Genomic DNA, 16,215 nt, shown 5'->3' on the forward strand with positions numbered 1-16,215 from the left:
TTTCTCCCCAGGAAGGTGTCAAAGGCCCTCATTCATTTATCTCACCAAGATGTACCGGGTGCCTCTGGGTGCCTGGAAGTGCACAGGTGTGGGCAGGGCATGAGCCCCACCTGACCTGCCGCCGCCTACGGGGGTGAGGGGACAGGGGATCGGCTGAGCTCCCTTGGGGCCTGGGGAGGGTTTCCTCCATCCCACTTGGCACCTGGGTCCATGGCAGGACCCCGCTGCAGGATCGTCCAGGACGAGGGTTCAAGGGGATATGCCTCGAGCGCGGGCAAGGCCGTCTGACACATGGCAACGTCCGCAGGCACCCCACTTCAAAGGGACATGGGGGGGTGGGCTTCCCTGGTGGCGCAGTGGTTGAGAATCTGCCTGCTAATGCAGGGGACACGGGTTCGTGCCCCGGTCCGGGAAGATCCCACATGCCGCGGAGGGGCTAGGCCCGTGAGCCATGGCCGCTGAGCCTGCGCGTCCGGAGCCTGTGCTCCACAACAAGAGAGGCCGCAACAGTGAGAGGCTCACGCACTGCGATGAAGAGTGGCCCCCACTTGCCACAACTAGAGAAAGCCCTCGCACAGAAATGAAGACCCAACACAGCCAAAAAAATAAATAAATTAATTAATTAAAAAAAAAAAAAAAAAAGGGACATGGGGCCCCCCGGAGGGGGGAAGGGGACGCAGAGGACGGCAGCCTTGGTGGGAGCGAGGCGCCATCTGCCCACCTGGAATCTTCTCCCGGCCCATCCCACAGACTAGGCCCCGGGGGGAGTCCCCCAAACCCGACCTGACCGTCCCATCCTTGCCCCCCGCCCTTCCCGACGCAAGCCACCTAATGGGCCGGCCCCTCCTTAGCCCCAGGAGGCGTGGCCCACCGCACCCCTGCAGCCTCCACCTGCGCACACTTTAGAGAACCCTGAGTGAACAAGAACGCCTGCCCTCAGCTCCAGAGGTGCGTCACCAGGCCTGGCCCCTCCTGTGTCAAACAGAGTGACTGCCAGCGTCCAGGGGAGGGGAGGTGGGCCCAGCTCACGCAGCCTTGCCGGGACTGTTCCTGCCACCGTCGTCTGGGTCTCAGCCCTGCTAGCAGCCCTCCCCCTCCCCTCCCACAGGTCCAGGCTGGCGGGTCTGGGCACCACTGCTCACAGGTACAGGGGCCTCATCCCCTCCCAGGGACTCTCCTGTGGCCGTGTCACCCAGCGTGAATCATCTCCACATTAAATAATGAGACGCAACAGCTGCCCTGCTCTCCCCACACAGGGCCTTTCCACGAGTGCTGGGATTATTTTTGATCATATTGACTTCAACACCCCCTGCCCATCTGGCATCGAGTACCTGCAGACCGCCAGTAAAGGGGGTGCGGGGAACTAAACACAGACTTCTCCCATTATGACTTAGGAATTATAGACATATATATATTTACATTATGTGTATAGGTGTGAGTTTCCTATACATAAAGATTTAGATTTTCTCTGAATTTTATTTAAGGAAAACTAAGGAAGTAGTACTAAGTCTTTATTGCAAAAAGGGAGCTTTGGTTCTAAAGGGATTGAAGCCCACCAGCCTGAAAGCATGTCTAAGTTTCCGTGCAGTTTCTGAAAAGGGACTATTCTTGCTGTGGCTCCTGGTGTTCTTAGAGTTGAACTTTCCATGTCGGAAGGAAACAGAAGGAGACATTCATATTTCTAGTGGTAGTTTGAGCTGCACTGAACCTTGGCCGCTAACCGGCCACCGAGTCCCAGTTTCTGCTAAATGTTACCTACTTGCTTCTCAAGTAAACGATCCATAAACGTTCTTTCAGGACAAGCAGGGCCGCTCTCCCCGGGGCAGACCCGGCCCGCACACCGTGGGGTTTGCCCCCTGCAGATTTCCCAAACGCCCAGTGGAATGGTACTGGGGGCCTCTGGGAGGTGATGAGGCCATGAGGGTGGAGCCCTCAGGAACGGGACTGGGGTCCTTAAACAGGGGACCCCACAGAGCTCCCTCGCCCCTTCCACCTGCGAGGACACAGCTGTGAGCCGGACGGGGCCCCCTTCATTGAACGTGGCCCTGCTGGTGCTCCTATCTGGGACCCCCAGCCTCCAGACCCTGAGAAGTAGATTTCTGCAGGGTTTGTTGCCCTAGCAGCCTGGGCAGACTGAGATGGTCACGACCCCACTCAGGCCCAGCTAAGCCAGCCTCCCCACATTACGGAGGAACGGACGCAGAAAGAACAGGGCGTGTCTGGACCACAGCCCTACCCGCCCTCCCGGCTCGTTCGAGGTGATGCTGAGGCGGGAGATGGGCTTCCTTCTCTGTCTCCAGAATTTCCCCTGTCGGTGGGATCTGGGGGCAGGGGATGGTCAGCAAGAAGTGAAGTAAACTGTGTTTTGTAAGACATGAAGCCTCACAAAAATCTTTGCCCCTTGCAGAAACGTCCGCCTGACTTAAAACTGTTAGGAGAGGAATGAGGGCGAGTGGTACGGCTGGATCCAGAGGTAAAGCTGGAGAGAAAGCAGATTTTAGCTGCAGTGTAGTATCTGGTGAAGACAAAGCCAGTTTCTAGTAGTTTCAGCTTTCCAGACAGGAGACGGAATGGCCCTGGCTGGCATCCTTTCCTGCCCGTCACCCCACTTTCTCCTCCATCTCCTGGTCCTTTACTGGCTCTAAGGAAAGGGTCCTGATGTTCTCTCAGTAGCTCAGGGAGGACTCGCTCCCAGGACCCCAGCCCGACGGCTCCTGCCTACGGGGCCTTCCCGGCACTTGGAAGAGCCCAGCCCTGGCTCCTCTCGCCCCATCTGCCCAGGCTGCCCCGACGGAGCCTGCCCTTTGGTGTGGCCCCCGCTGGCCTTCTTTAGGGGGACAGAGGGCAGAGCTGATTTTGGACGTTAAGGAAAATCATGGCCTAAACTTGAGCCCCGCTTGAGCGGGAAGGCAGGCAGGGCTCAGCTGTGCAGACGGGTCCCTTCCCTTGTCAGACGGTCACCTGCTGGGGGGCTCGCCCTGCTTCTCCACCTGCCTGGCCCCTCTCCTGGAACCTGCCTGGCCCCTCTCCTGGAGCGGGAGCGGCTCGCTCATCGGGGACAAGGAAACACCAGAGACAGCGGGTCCAGCCTCGGAAGCCCCCTCCCCATCTGCTGGGGCAGGGGTGCCCCTGGGGAGCCCCAAGCTGTCTGGAGGTTGTGCTCATGTGAGAAAGGCTGTTACTAAAGTGGAAGCAGATACTGGGTCTTCAAGGAAAGAAGGTTCTGGACGTGGACAAAGCTGAGGACAGACGGAAGAATCGGCTGCAGTTTCCTGGCTGGAGACGGCCTCCCTGAAGGCTCCCTGACCCACACCCCCTCCCCATCCTGGCCCCCTCTGCCAGTCCAGCCCTCATCTGTCCCTCTGCCATGGCCCAGGGAAGGAGTCAGCTGGTGATGACTCTTTCTACCTTGACCGTTCATCCCGGAAATCTGTACCGTGTCTCGGGCAACAGTCCTTCCCAAGACAGAAAACCGCCCTAAGGATGGCAGAGGAGACTTTATTCTGGGGGCACCAGGGGCCGGGACCCTCACGCATAAGCATAGTCAGAAATGAGGGGAAGGCTGCCTTCGTGCTCGGCAAGGCCAAGGCCATCCATACTCTCAGCTCAGACTTTCTGGCAGAGCACATCAGCCTGGCCCGGCCCCACAGCTTGGTGCTGACCACTGAACCGCCTGCCTCGGCATCTGCAGCTACTGGACCCGGGAGGTCCGGGGACGACTGGGGGGCCAGGAGGGGACCCACATGGGGGACGCGGGCCAGGAGCCCATCTTACTCTTCCCACAGGGCTCCCACACCTGAGATCACCCACCAGGGTCCATGAAGCCAGAGCAGTTGGGGTGATGCAGACCCCGCGAATGGCCTGCGGAGAAGCGGTGTCTAGAGTCCCGTGGTCCAGTATGGCAGCCACCGGCCACGTGGCCACACATATTTGAATTAATTTAAATAAAATTAAGAATCCATGCCTCGGCTGCATGAGCCAAGGTGCCCAGGAGGCGGGTGGCTGTTTACAGACAGATGGTGGGCACGGAGCATCTTTATTCCTGCAGACAGTCCTGGCACTGGTCTGGAGACCTCATGCATCCCTTGGGTTGAAACGCCTTTGGGCCCCAGTTTCTCCTGCATCAGGACCATCCCCGAGGCTTCAGCTGCTCTTATGCCCAAGAGCTGGGGGCCAGGGGGTCGATGAGCATTTCCACTTTGGTTCCACTCGCTTTCTGGACTGTTCTCGGCAGGGAGGGAGTGGAAAAGCATTTTGATCACAGAGACCTGTGGGGTCAGGCCCCTGACGTGGCCGCTCCCTGAGCGGGCAGCACCAAGGGGATGGGAGGGTCTCAGAAACAGCTGCCCCTGCTTCCTCACCTGCCAAGGCCCGGGTGAGGCCCCGGGTGGAGGAGGGGCAGTCGGGAATCTTCCCACCTCCCTGGGCTGATCTGCTTCTCTGAGCAGGAACCTGGGGCCCCTTCTCCCTTCATCACCCGCTGGGTCACGGTCAACAGCAAGTTCCAGGCACATGATAGCCCCACCCCCCAGAGCTGACTGTGGAGCATCTGGGGCTGGCCCTGCCCTGGAACCTCCACAGTCATGGCAGAGCTGCCCAGAGGGACTGAAGCCTTGGAAGCCCCAGGGTCGTCCTATTGACCCTGAGGGACTTGGGTTAAAGTTCAATCTGGAGTTTTAACTGGGATTGTACTGAAGAGAAATGACATCTTTGTAACATTGACTTTCCCAATTCATGAACGTTACATATTTCTCCATTTACTGAGTTTTCTTTAACTCCTCTGTGTGAAATTTCACAGATCTTCTGTAAAGATCTTAGAGGTTTTTGGTTAGATTTATTCTGAGGCATTGGATATTTTTCAGCGCTTATCATAAAGTGTATCTTAAAAGTTTTTTCCTGTCTTTGCTGATAAATTTCTGTTCATGATAGGAGGACAGTCCAGCTATTTAGTTAACCTCAGACGATTCTATCCGAAACCGTTTCATGCTGACCAGCTTGGTCCTGCACAGTCTCAGAGGGCCCAGGGACCATCGGAAATGTCCAGGGCAGTCCTCCCGCTCGGGGAGAAATTCCCTCTGGCCATTAGGTGCTCAAGACACTCCTGTCACCTGCCCCATTCTGCAGACAGAATGTGAATTTTAGGAGCAGGGCAGGGATTTACTTGAGTCAACTTATTTCCCATAAGGTGACGAGCAGAACAGACGGAAATGAAGACCAAGACCATCAATTGCCATGAGGACAACGGAAGAACGAGGCCAAACTACAAACCGACCGACCGACCAGCCAACCCACCGCAGAGACCAAGGGACACAGCAGGAAGCCCAGCAGGCCAACCTCAGACACCTGATGTCAGGACTGATGTCAGTTCCTGCGGCCCTGCTGCCTAACTGTCCTTCCTCAGCTGACGCTCGCAGGTGCAAACTCACTTGCGGCACAAACACACGATCACATTAGGAGCGCCGGTTCTAGGGCCAGATCCAGCTAGATGTTTCCAGCAGAGCTTCAGGTACTTTCTTTTTTAAAAAATTTATTTATTTATCTATTTTTGGCTGTGTTGGGTCTTCATTGCTGCACACGGGCTTTTCTCTAGTTGTGGCGAGCGGGGGCTACTCTTCGTTGTGGTGCGCGAGCTTCTCATTGTGGTGGCTTCTCCTGTTGTGGAGCACGGGCTCTAGGCATGTGGGCTTCAGTAGTTGTGGAGCATGGGCTCTAGGCTCACGGGCTTCAGTAATTGTGGCTCGCAGGCTCAGTAGTTGTGGCGCACGGGCTTAGTTGCTCTGCGGCATGTGGGATCTTCCCGGACCGGGGCTTGAACCCATGTCCCCTGCATTGGCAGGCGGATTCTTAACCACTGCACCACCAGGCAAGTCTTTTCTTGGAGTCTACTCCTTAACGAGAATCCAGGAACCCCACTCTCCTCCCAACTGGACAGGCTTGTTTGGCTGGCCAGGCCAGGGACCCTTCCCCCTCTGCTGCCAGAAGCCCCTGCAGGGTATCCCCAGAAAAGGTCCATTTCCCTTTTTCTTTATACCACAGACAGACCCTGGCATGTGTGACATGCAGATGGCCCCAGGATGGCTCTCTTACTTCTTTGGAAAAGTTTCTCTTGTTTCATCCCATCTCCTCACAACAGAAAACTAGAGATGGAGGAAGTTGGGTGCTTTATGGTTTAGAGCACCCGACCTGGCTGCTTCCCGGGAAACGGGCTTTTGCTCCTGGGTGTGCAGGATTCAAGGAGAGTGTTTTCCAGGCAGAGGTCCCTGCAGGTGTCACTGCCACGTGCTCCTTAGGGCAGGTTTGCCCAGTGCCTCTCCTGAGCTCAGGAGCCTGACTCAGGAAGTCCCCTGCTGGGCCCTGCAGCCGGCATCAGGCATCATCTGAAACACGTATGAGTCAACGTGGAATGACTCAAGGCTTTGAAATATTTAAACTGTTATGTCTCACAAAACTGGGTGAAAATGATGCCAGTTTCCCTCCTGGAGGCTGTCATCTGAGTCGGAAGCTCAGCCCCAGCGCGGCCCGGCCTCCCCGCCTCCCCAGGGCACGCTGCTGCGGGCTGTGAGCCCGCCGGCTCCCGCACCGCATGGCTGGGAATAGGACCGCAGGGGACCCCACAAAAGGTGGCCAGGGACATTCCCTGGTCTTCTCTGCCCCTAAATGGGACACGGCTTGGAAGGGAAAGTGAGGCAGCGTTTATTTGCTGCTCTGGAGGAGACAGGAAGACACCATTAGTGTCACCAAATGACATTCATCAGGGGTCTTAGTCTCTGGAAATCAGCCAGGATCCCAGGCGCTCTCAGTGAGAGAGGGAGACTCGGCACGGTAAGAATACGGTCTGTCTTGTCTTTGAAGCCCCTCAAAGGTGGTTTCCCTCTTTCTGGAAAGTTCCCAGCAGAACACCTGGTGTGGGAAGACCCTTGCTAACAGCTCTGTGTGGCGGAAATTACATCGACTACAGAGTCAGACACACTGGCTTCTATTCCCAGTTCTGCAGCTTCCTAATGGTGTCATTAATACGATACTTAATTGCTCTGAGCTTCACTCCCCTCTTCCCTAAGACGAGGAGCTAATACCTATCTTGGAGAGGCGTCCTGGGGATTCCACGCGACGAGGTGTGCGTAGCACTGCAGGTTACTGAGAATTGCTGGTGGAACGTTAATTCAGAGGAGACGACGCAGATCCGGGCGCTGGATTGGGTGCCAAGGGGCACCCCTCCTGGCCCGGCTAGTCCTGGGGCAGGTGGACGTCCATCTGAATGGAAATGGAGTATAGGGCCAGGGACTCCTGCTTTTCACCCACTGTTGACCTGGGTTGCGTCTGGACAAACTAGTAACAGCGGGGAAGGGAAGGTCTGGAAAGCTGCCCTGCCGATCCTCTTAGTAACAAGACGTTCCTTCTCATCGCCCCCCAAAGCTGTGCAGCAGCCGGGAGCCTCCAAGCCACTGGGATACCCACTCCGGGGCAGCCGCCCCCTGTGAAGCCCAGGTCCGTGGGCGCCGGCGATGCTGACCTGTCTACAGGGCCGGAGATGGAAGGCCTGCTTGAACCGGGTCACCCACCGTCCTTGAGGCCCAGGGGCAGGTCGGTTGGGGAGGGCACAGGTAATCCAAGTGACAGGGGTCCAACGTGCCCGGCCCTGCCCCGCTCAGCCAATGGCTCTAATCTTCTCTCCCAGCCTTTCTTCTAGAAGCCGCTTACAAGTAGCAAAGCAGAGACATTTGCGGGTCCGTCCCGTACTGGAAGGTACAGGGGGCAGTGATGCAGCCCCGAGGTGGGCAAACAGACACCCAGCCCTGAGCAAACGCAGCCCCGGCTCAGCTCTTACAGCCAGGCTCTTAGTCTGCGCGGCGGGCGAAACAGGGAGAGAACAGAGCCCGGGTGGGTCTGGGGGGCTGGGCCTCGAGAGGTTTGGTTTCCACTCTCTTCTAGATGACGTGCCAGGGGCCGGGGCCACGGTGGGGGGACGAGGACCATTCTGCCTACCCTGCAAGGAGGTTTGCTCAGGCATGTCCCTGTTCCCTGTGTCCAGACCACGGCCTGGCCCGCGGGCTGAGATGCTGCTTCGAGGAGCTCGCCTGGCTCGAGGCCTGCAGGCTCCGGAGCTGGAGCGTTTATCATTGGGAGGATACGGTCCTTCGCTGAGACTCTGCACCCACTGTCCCCCTGGCACCGTGGACCAGAGGCCCGTCTCAGAGGCCTACCTTGGGCTTGAAGGCGATGAGCTTCAGAATCATCTCCACGGTGAAGAGGCCAGTGAAGAGCATGTTGAGGATGTTCATGGCGATTTTGAACAGGCAGCTCTGACCGTAGTGCTGGAGGGGTGGGGGGACCATGAAGTGAGCCCGGGGCTCCCTGCTCCCAGCCAGCCCTCAACAGACACCTTCCTGCACCCAGCCCGGGGGGCCGAGCACCCCCGCGGGGCCCAGGTGGACTCAGGAAGCCCTGCAGGTCCCTCCCATCTCTGCTGTCGCCGCCAGTGCAGCTGCACAGAGGCTTGTGCTCCTGCCCTGACCGGGGGACAGCTCTGCCGGCCTCCTGGTCCTCAGGGGGCTCCACCCGGCTCGGCCCCCCGACGGTCACGGCCCCTTCAAGGTCACCTATGCTCCACTTCCCTCCCTCCATCTCATCGACCCAGGGTCCTGGGATCCTCCACCCTCGAGAAGGGACACTTGTGTTTCTCCAGCTGCGCCCCCCTCCGCCCCCTTGGCCAGCGTGATGGTGACACGCCGCCCACGTGCCCACTGGTAGACGCCACGGCCGGCCCGCTGGACCGACCTGCATGGCCAGGCAGATGGTGTTGAGGAGGATGAGGACGAACATCAGGTACTCGAAGTAGGTGGAGTTGACCACGTACCACACCTTGTACTGGTGCTGGTTCTTGGGGATGTACCTCCGCAGGGGCCGGGCCTTCAGGGCGTACTCCACGCACTGCCGCTGGGTCGGGGAGACGGGGATAAGAAACCCGGATGATGGGGGACGGCGGGGGTGGGTGGGTGCAGAGGAAGCTGCACACCCCAGGGGTGGGGTTCTCTGGGAGGGAGAGACATCATCTATTGCTCTAGCTCGTTTATAGGTTGAGCTGCTACTTGGACGCTTTTTGATTTTCTATCCCTCCCTTAACGGCGGAGAGACCCTTTCTAGTTAGTCCCCATCAGGACGTAGCCAGGGGGTCTGTGTCTCCTTCCTTCCATCTCGGTGATGCCTGCTGTACCCCGTGGATGCTCGGTGGCATTTGGTAAATACTTGCTGACTGATTGACAGTCTGTCTTCTCACTGATGGTTTCCCAGCCACAGGCTCTCCTGGGGGCCTGTCTCTCCTCAATGTTCTTTTCCTGTCCTAAGTCCACCTTCCTTATCTGCCAGGGTCCGCAGGCCAGAAGTCATAGCTCACGGCCAGGGGATGGGATCCTGGGCCGACTACACTCCGGCCATCTCTGCGCTGTGCCCGGAGCCCAGGTCAGGACCAGGGTCACCCAGGCCCTTCTCTCACCCCAGCCTCTCACGACCAGCTCTGTTCTCTCCACCTCTACCGTCACCTCTCACCTACACTTGCTAATGGGCCTCCCTCTCTCCTGGCTTCCTTACAATCCGAAGTCCACACAGCGGCCAGAATGCTGAGTCTAGGCCCAAGGTGCGGACATCAGAGCCGCAAGGGGTGCAGCGGGCCTGATGGGGGGGTGCTCCTTCCCCAGCAGAGCTCGAGGCCCCCACGGACGGGACACATTTCCCGTGGACGCTTCCCGGCCTCCTGACCGCACACCCAGCCTGCCCTCCCGGACGCGGAGCTCAGCCCAGGGCCGGCGTGGCCGCGTCCCTCCTGCTGGAGCCCTCTCTGCCCTCTGCGTGCACGGTCTCTCTGTTCTACAAGAAACCATCTAACAGTGGTGTCTAAGCCGTCCTCTCCCCGCCCCAAACCTCCACTCTCACTGTTCTGGTTTCTTCCCTCTCTATCAACGGTGCTGCCCCACCCTGGGCACCTCCTGACTCATTGGCTTCTAGGTGTGGGTGAGAGGCTCTTTCACAGAAGCCCCCAGACCCGCCACCGAGTCTCCCTGAGGAGCTGTTAACAGCCCTATTGATTGAGCGCAGCTGCAAGCTGGATCTGCAGGGTCTGCATTCCTTCTGCCCTTGGGAATGAGACACTGGGCGGGGGGCCTGGGGCTCTCTCCCGACCACAGCCTCCCACGGGGGCCCAAGCTGCAGCCCCCACCCCCGGCCCCTGGCCCCCGGTGGCACCTGGTTCTTGTCCAGCTCGCAGTTCTTGTACTCCTGCTCCCCCTGCTCCTGGAAGGTGACGATGACGAAGCCCACAAAGATGTTCATCATGAAGAAGGCGATGATGATGATGTAGATGATGAAGAAGACGGAGATCTCCACGCGGTAGTTGTAAATGGGGCCCTTGTCCTCCGTGTGGGAGTCGATGGAGCGGTACAGCAGCCTGGGGGGGACAGCCCGCGGGGGGCGGGGGCGATGACACCGCTGCTCCTAGCGCCCCGGGGCCGGGGGGCCGGGGGGCCGGGGACAGCTCCAGGCTGAGAGTCAGGGGGCCTGCGTTCAAGCCCCATCTCTGCCTCTTACTGGCTGTGTGACTTGGGCAAAGCACTCAACCTCTCTGAGCCTCAGACTCCTCACCTGCCAAGTGGAGACAGTAATTCCGGACTTTCCTACCGGGCAGGGTAGTTGATCTAACGTAGGTGAAGGTGTTTTGAAACTGGCAGGAACTGTCTAAGTGTGACACGAGTCATGGCCATTGATTTCAAATGCTAGAGATCTTGGTAAATATTGAAACAGCTTTGCTGCTTCTCTGGCAGAGACTCGGAGGGTGTTACAGTGAACATAAAATAAATCTGAGAACGAGTATCCATTTAGATAGAAACACTTGATTAAAAAAATGCCCCAGGCTCACTCAGATCATCAGCAACGGTCTGGTTTACACTCAGGTAGCCTGTGTCTGCCGCCCACCTGGGCCAGGGCTACGTGCCCGTCAGGCTGCTTCTCTTCGCGGACGGGCTTCCTTCCTCTCCCGCCTCCGTTACTCCACACAGCACTTGGCTGTTCTCTAGGTAGTACTGATATTTTACCATTTAATAATGGTGCCTCTCGCCTAAGATCACGTGCTGTTGTTGACTTAGAAATATCTAGAATTTCCTGACTTTCAGATGATCACGTCACCGGAATACACATGGGGGCGTGAGGGAAGCAGGTGTCTGTACAGAGATACACGGAGCCCCTCCTGGACAGGCCTGGTAGAGGGGACGCAGCTTACGGGCCACCAGGCTGGTCCAGGCCTGGCAGCACTGCCTCTGCAGGAACTTTCCTCTGTAAATCAGACACAGCTCCCTCCAAGGAGACCGGGGCAGAGTCTAACCAGCGGGCACCTCCGCCATCTCTACCCACGTCCGTGCCTGCCGGGAGTGCTGGCCTTCAGTCCTACGGTGACCCAGGGCCCCCTCCACTCCCAGATGCCATGAGGGTGATGACAGACTTCACTGCAGCTCAGTCTAGGTCGGGGAGGGGAGCTAAAAGGAGCTCGTTTTGGGTTGAAGCTCTGAAATCCAGAAGAAGAAGAGTGGTGTTCGGGCGGCAGCCATGGCCTATGGGGAGCCGGAGAAGTAGGGGTTCTGGGAAGGGTGCGGGGCGGCAGCTGAGACTGGCCCGGGCTGCGTACTCACTCTGGCCACCCCTCAAAGGTGGAGACGGTGAACAGGGCCATCATAGCTGCCAGGACATTGTCAAAGTCAAACTTGCTGTTCTCCCAGCTGCGGGGCTGGATGATGGGGTGATCCACCTCCCCGTCCTTGTATGTGACGTAGTTCCCCCTGAGGAAGGGAGAAAGGGCTCGTTCTGGGGTCTCCCATCTCCCCTCAGCCTACCCACCAGTGCCCCCTGGCTTGGGGGTGGGATGAAACTGGCTAAGCTTAAACCCATAGTTCTAGCCACTGGAAAGATGTCAGGGGTGGAATATTCAGGAACAGATGATCTCACGTGTTACGTCAATAGGACCAGACAACCCGTGGGTAAAAGTGCAGCCACCACTGCTGTCAGAGAAAGAACGGGCCATCCCTCCTCTCAGGACAAGTCACCAACCGCCTGCAGTCAACCAGCCTGGCTGCCCCCCCGCCGTACTCACTTGCACTCGGCCTCCGTCTGTTTGGAACTGTCTGAACAGGTGTAGAGCTTGCCCTGGAAGGTGGAAGAGCAAAGTGACTGGAGATGCTCCTTCATCGAGGGACCCGTCAAACACCGATGAGTGATTCTCTGTAGCCAGCTCTGCGCTGGGGTCTCGGGACCAAAGGGTAAGGAGAGCAAAGCCCAGACGGGAAGTCAGGACTCAGAGCGGTCGGTGCACAAACACACCCTGGGCCGCAGGCACCCGACCGAAGGGAAGCCCAGGCGGCGAAGCTGGGCCCACAAGGCAGGTCTGGTGAGGGAGGGGGCACGGGCAGGGCTAGGGGCTGAGCTCGGCGGTGGACATCAGGGCACGACGCCACGGTGGGGGGAGAGCTTCAGGTGGACGAGGGCAGAAAGAGACGGGCTGAGGCAGAGAAGGGCGGGAGCCAGGGACCCGGCCTCCCCGTCGCCGCGGGCCCGCCAGGAGCAGGGCGAGGACCCAGACAACCCGGGGCTCTGCAGCGCCCTGGGGGCACTCGGTGCTGTGGTCACGGGGAGCCCCGCGGGCTTCGGTGGGTGAGTCACATGGAGGGGTCGGGGGATAGCAGTCCCTCTGCCGTTCTCTACAAGGAAGGGCCGGGCCTGAGAGGGCCAGGTGGCGATGGAGGCCCCTGCCTCCGCACTGCTCTCCTCAGGCTGGGGACTAGTTAGTCCTCCCCTGGTCTGGGAACTAGTTAGTCCTCCCCTGGTCTGGGGACTAGTTAGTCCTCCCCTGGTCTGGGAACTAGTTGGTCCTCCTCCGGTCTGGGAACTAGCCCTCCTTGGGTCTGGAAGCTGCGAGGGGCTGTGGGGAGGCCGCATCCATCCCCAGTGTGACCCAGCACCGTCCCCTCTGTGTCCCCTCTGCCAGCTCCCGTCCAGGTCCCAGAAGCTGGTGGGCGGGAAGGATGCAGGGCCACAGATCCGGCCAGGACCGCACCTTGAAGAGCTGGACCCCGATGCAGGCGAACATGAACTGCAGCAGCGTGGTGACGATCACGATGTTCCCGATGGTGCGGATGGCCACGAACACGCACTGCACCACGTGCTGCAGGTGGACAGAGCGGGTCGGGTCCGGGGCCTTGGCTGAGCCCCCTTTGCCACGAGCCTCTCAGAGGAGGTGCGGGCAGCCCTTTGCCACGAGCGGGGGAATCACACTCAAAGGGGCAAAGCGTCCTCCTAGGTCACAGGGTGATGGAGGCTGGTGAAACCCACGTCCCACTGGGCTCCAGGTGACCACAGGGACCAAAGACCCGCTAACTGCCCATGTTCCAGGGGCAGCAATTCAGGGGTCTCATCACTACCTGGGGCTCAGGGTAGTGTGTGTGTCTCCTTTTGCAAAAGCTTTGCTGAGAAGTTGGGACTGTGAACGGGGGTCTCTGCTGTGGCTCCGTGTATCACGGATCCGGGATGGGAGGTGGGGCTGAGGTGCTGGCAGGAGGGTCCCGGCTCCGACCCGGGAGCCTGACTATTGTCCCTGCCGCCCGCCTGCCCGTCACCTCACGTGGACCCCCAGGCTGAGGCTTGCTGGGTTGGGGGCTCCCGCCCAGGCCCGCCCAGCTCACCTTCAGTCCCTTGGCCCTGTTGATGGCCCTCAGGGGCCTGAGCACCCTCAGGACTCGCAAGATCTTCACCACGTTGATGGCACTGGACCTGGGAGAGAGGACGGGCGGGGGTGAGCCTCTCCTGCTCCTGGTCCAGCAGCAGAGGAGGGTGAGCCGCTTCCTGGCAGGAAGTCCCAGCCCAAATGGAGAAACTGGGGAGTCTGCTGGCGACTCTCTCGCCCCAGCACCATTTCCTACTCTCTTCTCCCACTGCAGGGACCCAGAGCTGGCCGGGGAGCTGGGGACTTTCTTGTTGGTGAGCGAATCATGGGAAAAGCATTTCCCACGAGCCATTAGCAGTGTAATGTGCTACTCGGGGGGTGTTTACCGTGCCGAGGACATGTAGGGCGAGGCAAAGCTCCACCAAACCCCGGCCACTGAGGATACATACACTTCCTAACTTTGTTGAGCCTCAGCTTCTTCATCTGTAAAACGGGGCAGTGATCACCTCACGAGCTTGTTGCAAGGATTAAGTGAGAAAAGGCACATGAACCATCTAGCAGCCTAACTAGCACATGTTGTGATGTGAATACAGGGTGGCTTTTATTATCATGAACTTGAAGAAATACTGTACGAATGGTGGGACTTTGGGTGGAGGAGACACCTGTGCTCACCTGCAAACCCAAGTCCCAGGTGGCTGCCTGTCACGCTCACTCTGTGCACAGCACACCCAGGCCTAGAGGCAACAGCTCTGACACCACAGAGTCCGCGCACCTGGGACGCCAGGGCCCAGCCGGCTCCCCTGGGAGCACAGGCCACTGCTCTGCCCTCCAGGGGCACACAGGCCCCTCACCCCGGCGGGCTGGCGGGCTCTCTGAAGTGTCCCTCACCCTCACGCACTAGCCGCCTTTGGAGAGCCTTTACCCTCCTTGGGACCTAAAACACGCGGTCCCGTCAGCAAGCGCCCACCTCTTTCCTCCTGTGTCAGGACGCCGTCCGCTGAGAGTGGGATGGGGGTGAGTCCTACATCTCTGGTTCACGACTCTGAACGCAAGGGACTCAAAGGGCTGCCCGATCATCCCAGCATCTCAGGGACAATGCGAGGGATGGAAAGGCCAGACTGAGGGGGGATTCGTGGCTCAAGGTTCAGAGTGATTTAGTGGCAGTGACGGGATTAGACCCGCAGGCTCACAGGCAGACAGCCTGGGGCAAAATAACAATGCTCCAAGCAAAGGGTCTCACTCTGAATGCCTCCACCTCCGCTCCTTCTAGGCCGACCACGGGGACAGCCTCGGGATGGAGCCCCAGACGCTTCTGCTCCGCCACTGGGGTGACCTGGGCCAAGTCCCAGGTCCTGACCTCAGTTTTTCTGTCTATAAACCAGTGATAACATCCCTGGCCCTGCCTGCCTCATGGGTCCTGTGAGGGTCAGAGAGGAATGTGCACGGAAAGCGCTTTGGAAGTTAAGTACAGGGTTAGCAGTATCAGCTGGTAGAATTCGGGAGAAACTAGTCAAGAGATACTTTTAAACCTGAGCACTTCCACAGCCTTGGTTGCAGGTGGAACTGTCCGGAGAGCATTTAAAATCCCTCAGGCCCTGGCTGTAGCCCAGACCAATTAAATCAAAGCTTGTGGGGTGGGAGGGGTCCGGGCAAAGGTCTTGTTTTAAAGCTGCTCCGGTGATTCCCCTGCGCAGCCAGGAGTGAGGACCAGTCCTTGTCCCTCTCCCTCCCTCTCCCTCCCTCCTCAGGGGCTCTGACTGGAGGCCAGAGAGGAAGGGGTGGGGGGAGTCAGGGCTGCCCGTGGCCATGGCAGGCCTGGGCTGAGGGTGCCCGCGGAGCCGGTGGGAGGGCCCTGGAGACCTTCCTCTCTCATAACTGGGCCGGGCCCGCCTGCTGGGTGAGATCCACACATGGAAACAGATCCTCGCTTGGGTCAATGTACCCCAAGGGTCCCACCACTGAGGACCCAGATGCCAGAAGCCACAGCCGCCAGCGAGGCCCCATCCCGTTCCCAGCCTAGGTCCGCCGTGGCCACAGGCAGGCCTCCCCGCCACCAGCTGTCCTCTCCCCCCAGCCCTGGCTCTCGGCTGTCCTCTCCGACACTGTCCCCAGTACACGCCTCCCTCGGGGGCCCGGGGGCCCCACTCACTGGATGCCGAAGGAGATGAGGGACACGCTGACCACCAGCAGGTCCAGGATGTTGAAGTAGTTCCGGCAGAAGGAGCCCTTGTGCAGGAAGGCCCCGTAGGCGGTCATCTGGGGGGACATGGGGAGGCGTGGCATGAGCAGCCCCCTGGGCTCCAGAGACCCCTCACTCCAGCCCTCCCCACACGGCACCTCCGGACGGGCCCAGGTGAAGAGCAGGGAAGTGGCGGAGGGCTGGGGGGCAGGCAGGACAGGAGGAGACACGGTGCCAGGAGCTTCTGCTGCTGCCGCGGCTGCAGCCCCCGAAGGCTCCCCGCCCAGGACTGTCAGCGGCCCTTGCGCCCCTGTAGGCTCAGGTCCACCCCCCTGCCCCC

At 59.3% G+C, this 16,215-nt stretch overlaps 1 protein-coding gene across 1 annotated transcript in view; it reads right to left on the minus strand.

Annotated features, from left to right (window-relative positions):
• CACNA1C (calcium voltage-gated channel subunit alpha1 C) overlaps positions 1–16,215 on the minus strand; it is a 471,172-nt gene that overhangs the window by 50,874 nt on the left and 404,083 nt on the right. The window contains exons 22-29 of the mRNA XM_081249321.1: positions 15,846–15,952; positions 13,716–13,803; positions 13,091–13,198; positions 12,131–12,183; positions 11,673–11,819; positions 10,237–10,438; positions 8,776–8,934; positions 8,202–8,312 (exon numbers count right to left, since the gene is read on the minus strand). Coding sequence (XP_081105447.1) covers positions 8,202–8,312; positions 8,776–8,934; positions 10,237–10,438; positions 11,673–11,819; positions 12,131–12,183; positions 13,091–13,198; positions 13,716–13,803; positions 15,846–15,952 — 975 coding nt within the window. The remainder of the gene's footprint in view (positions 1–8,201; positions 8,313–8,775; positions 8,935–10,236; positions 10,439–11,672; positions 11,820–12,130; positions 12,184–13,090; positions 13,199–13,715; positions 13,804–15,845; positions 15,953–16,215) is intronic.

Source organism: Mesoplodon bidens (genome assembly GCF_964165515.1).
Source record: "Mesoplodon bidens genome assembly, chromosome: 11".
Taxonomy (NCBI): Eukaryota; Metazoa; Chordata; class Mammalia; order Artiodactyla; family Ziphiidae; genus Mesoplodon; species Mesoplodon bidens.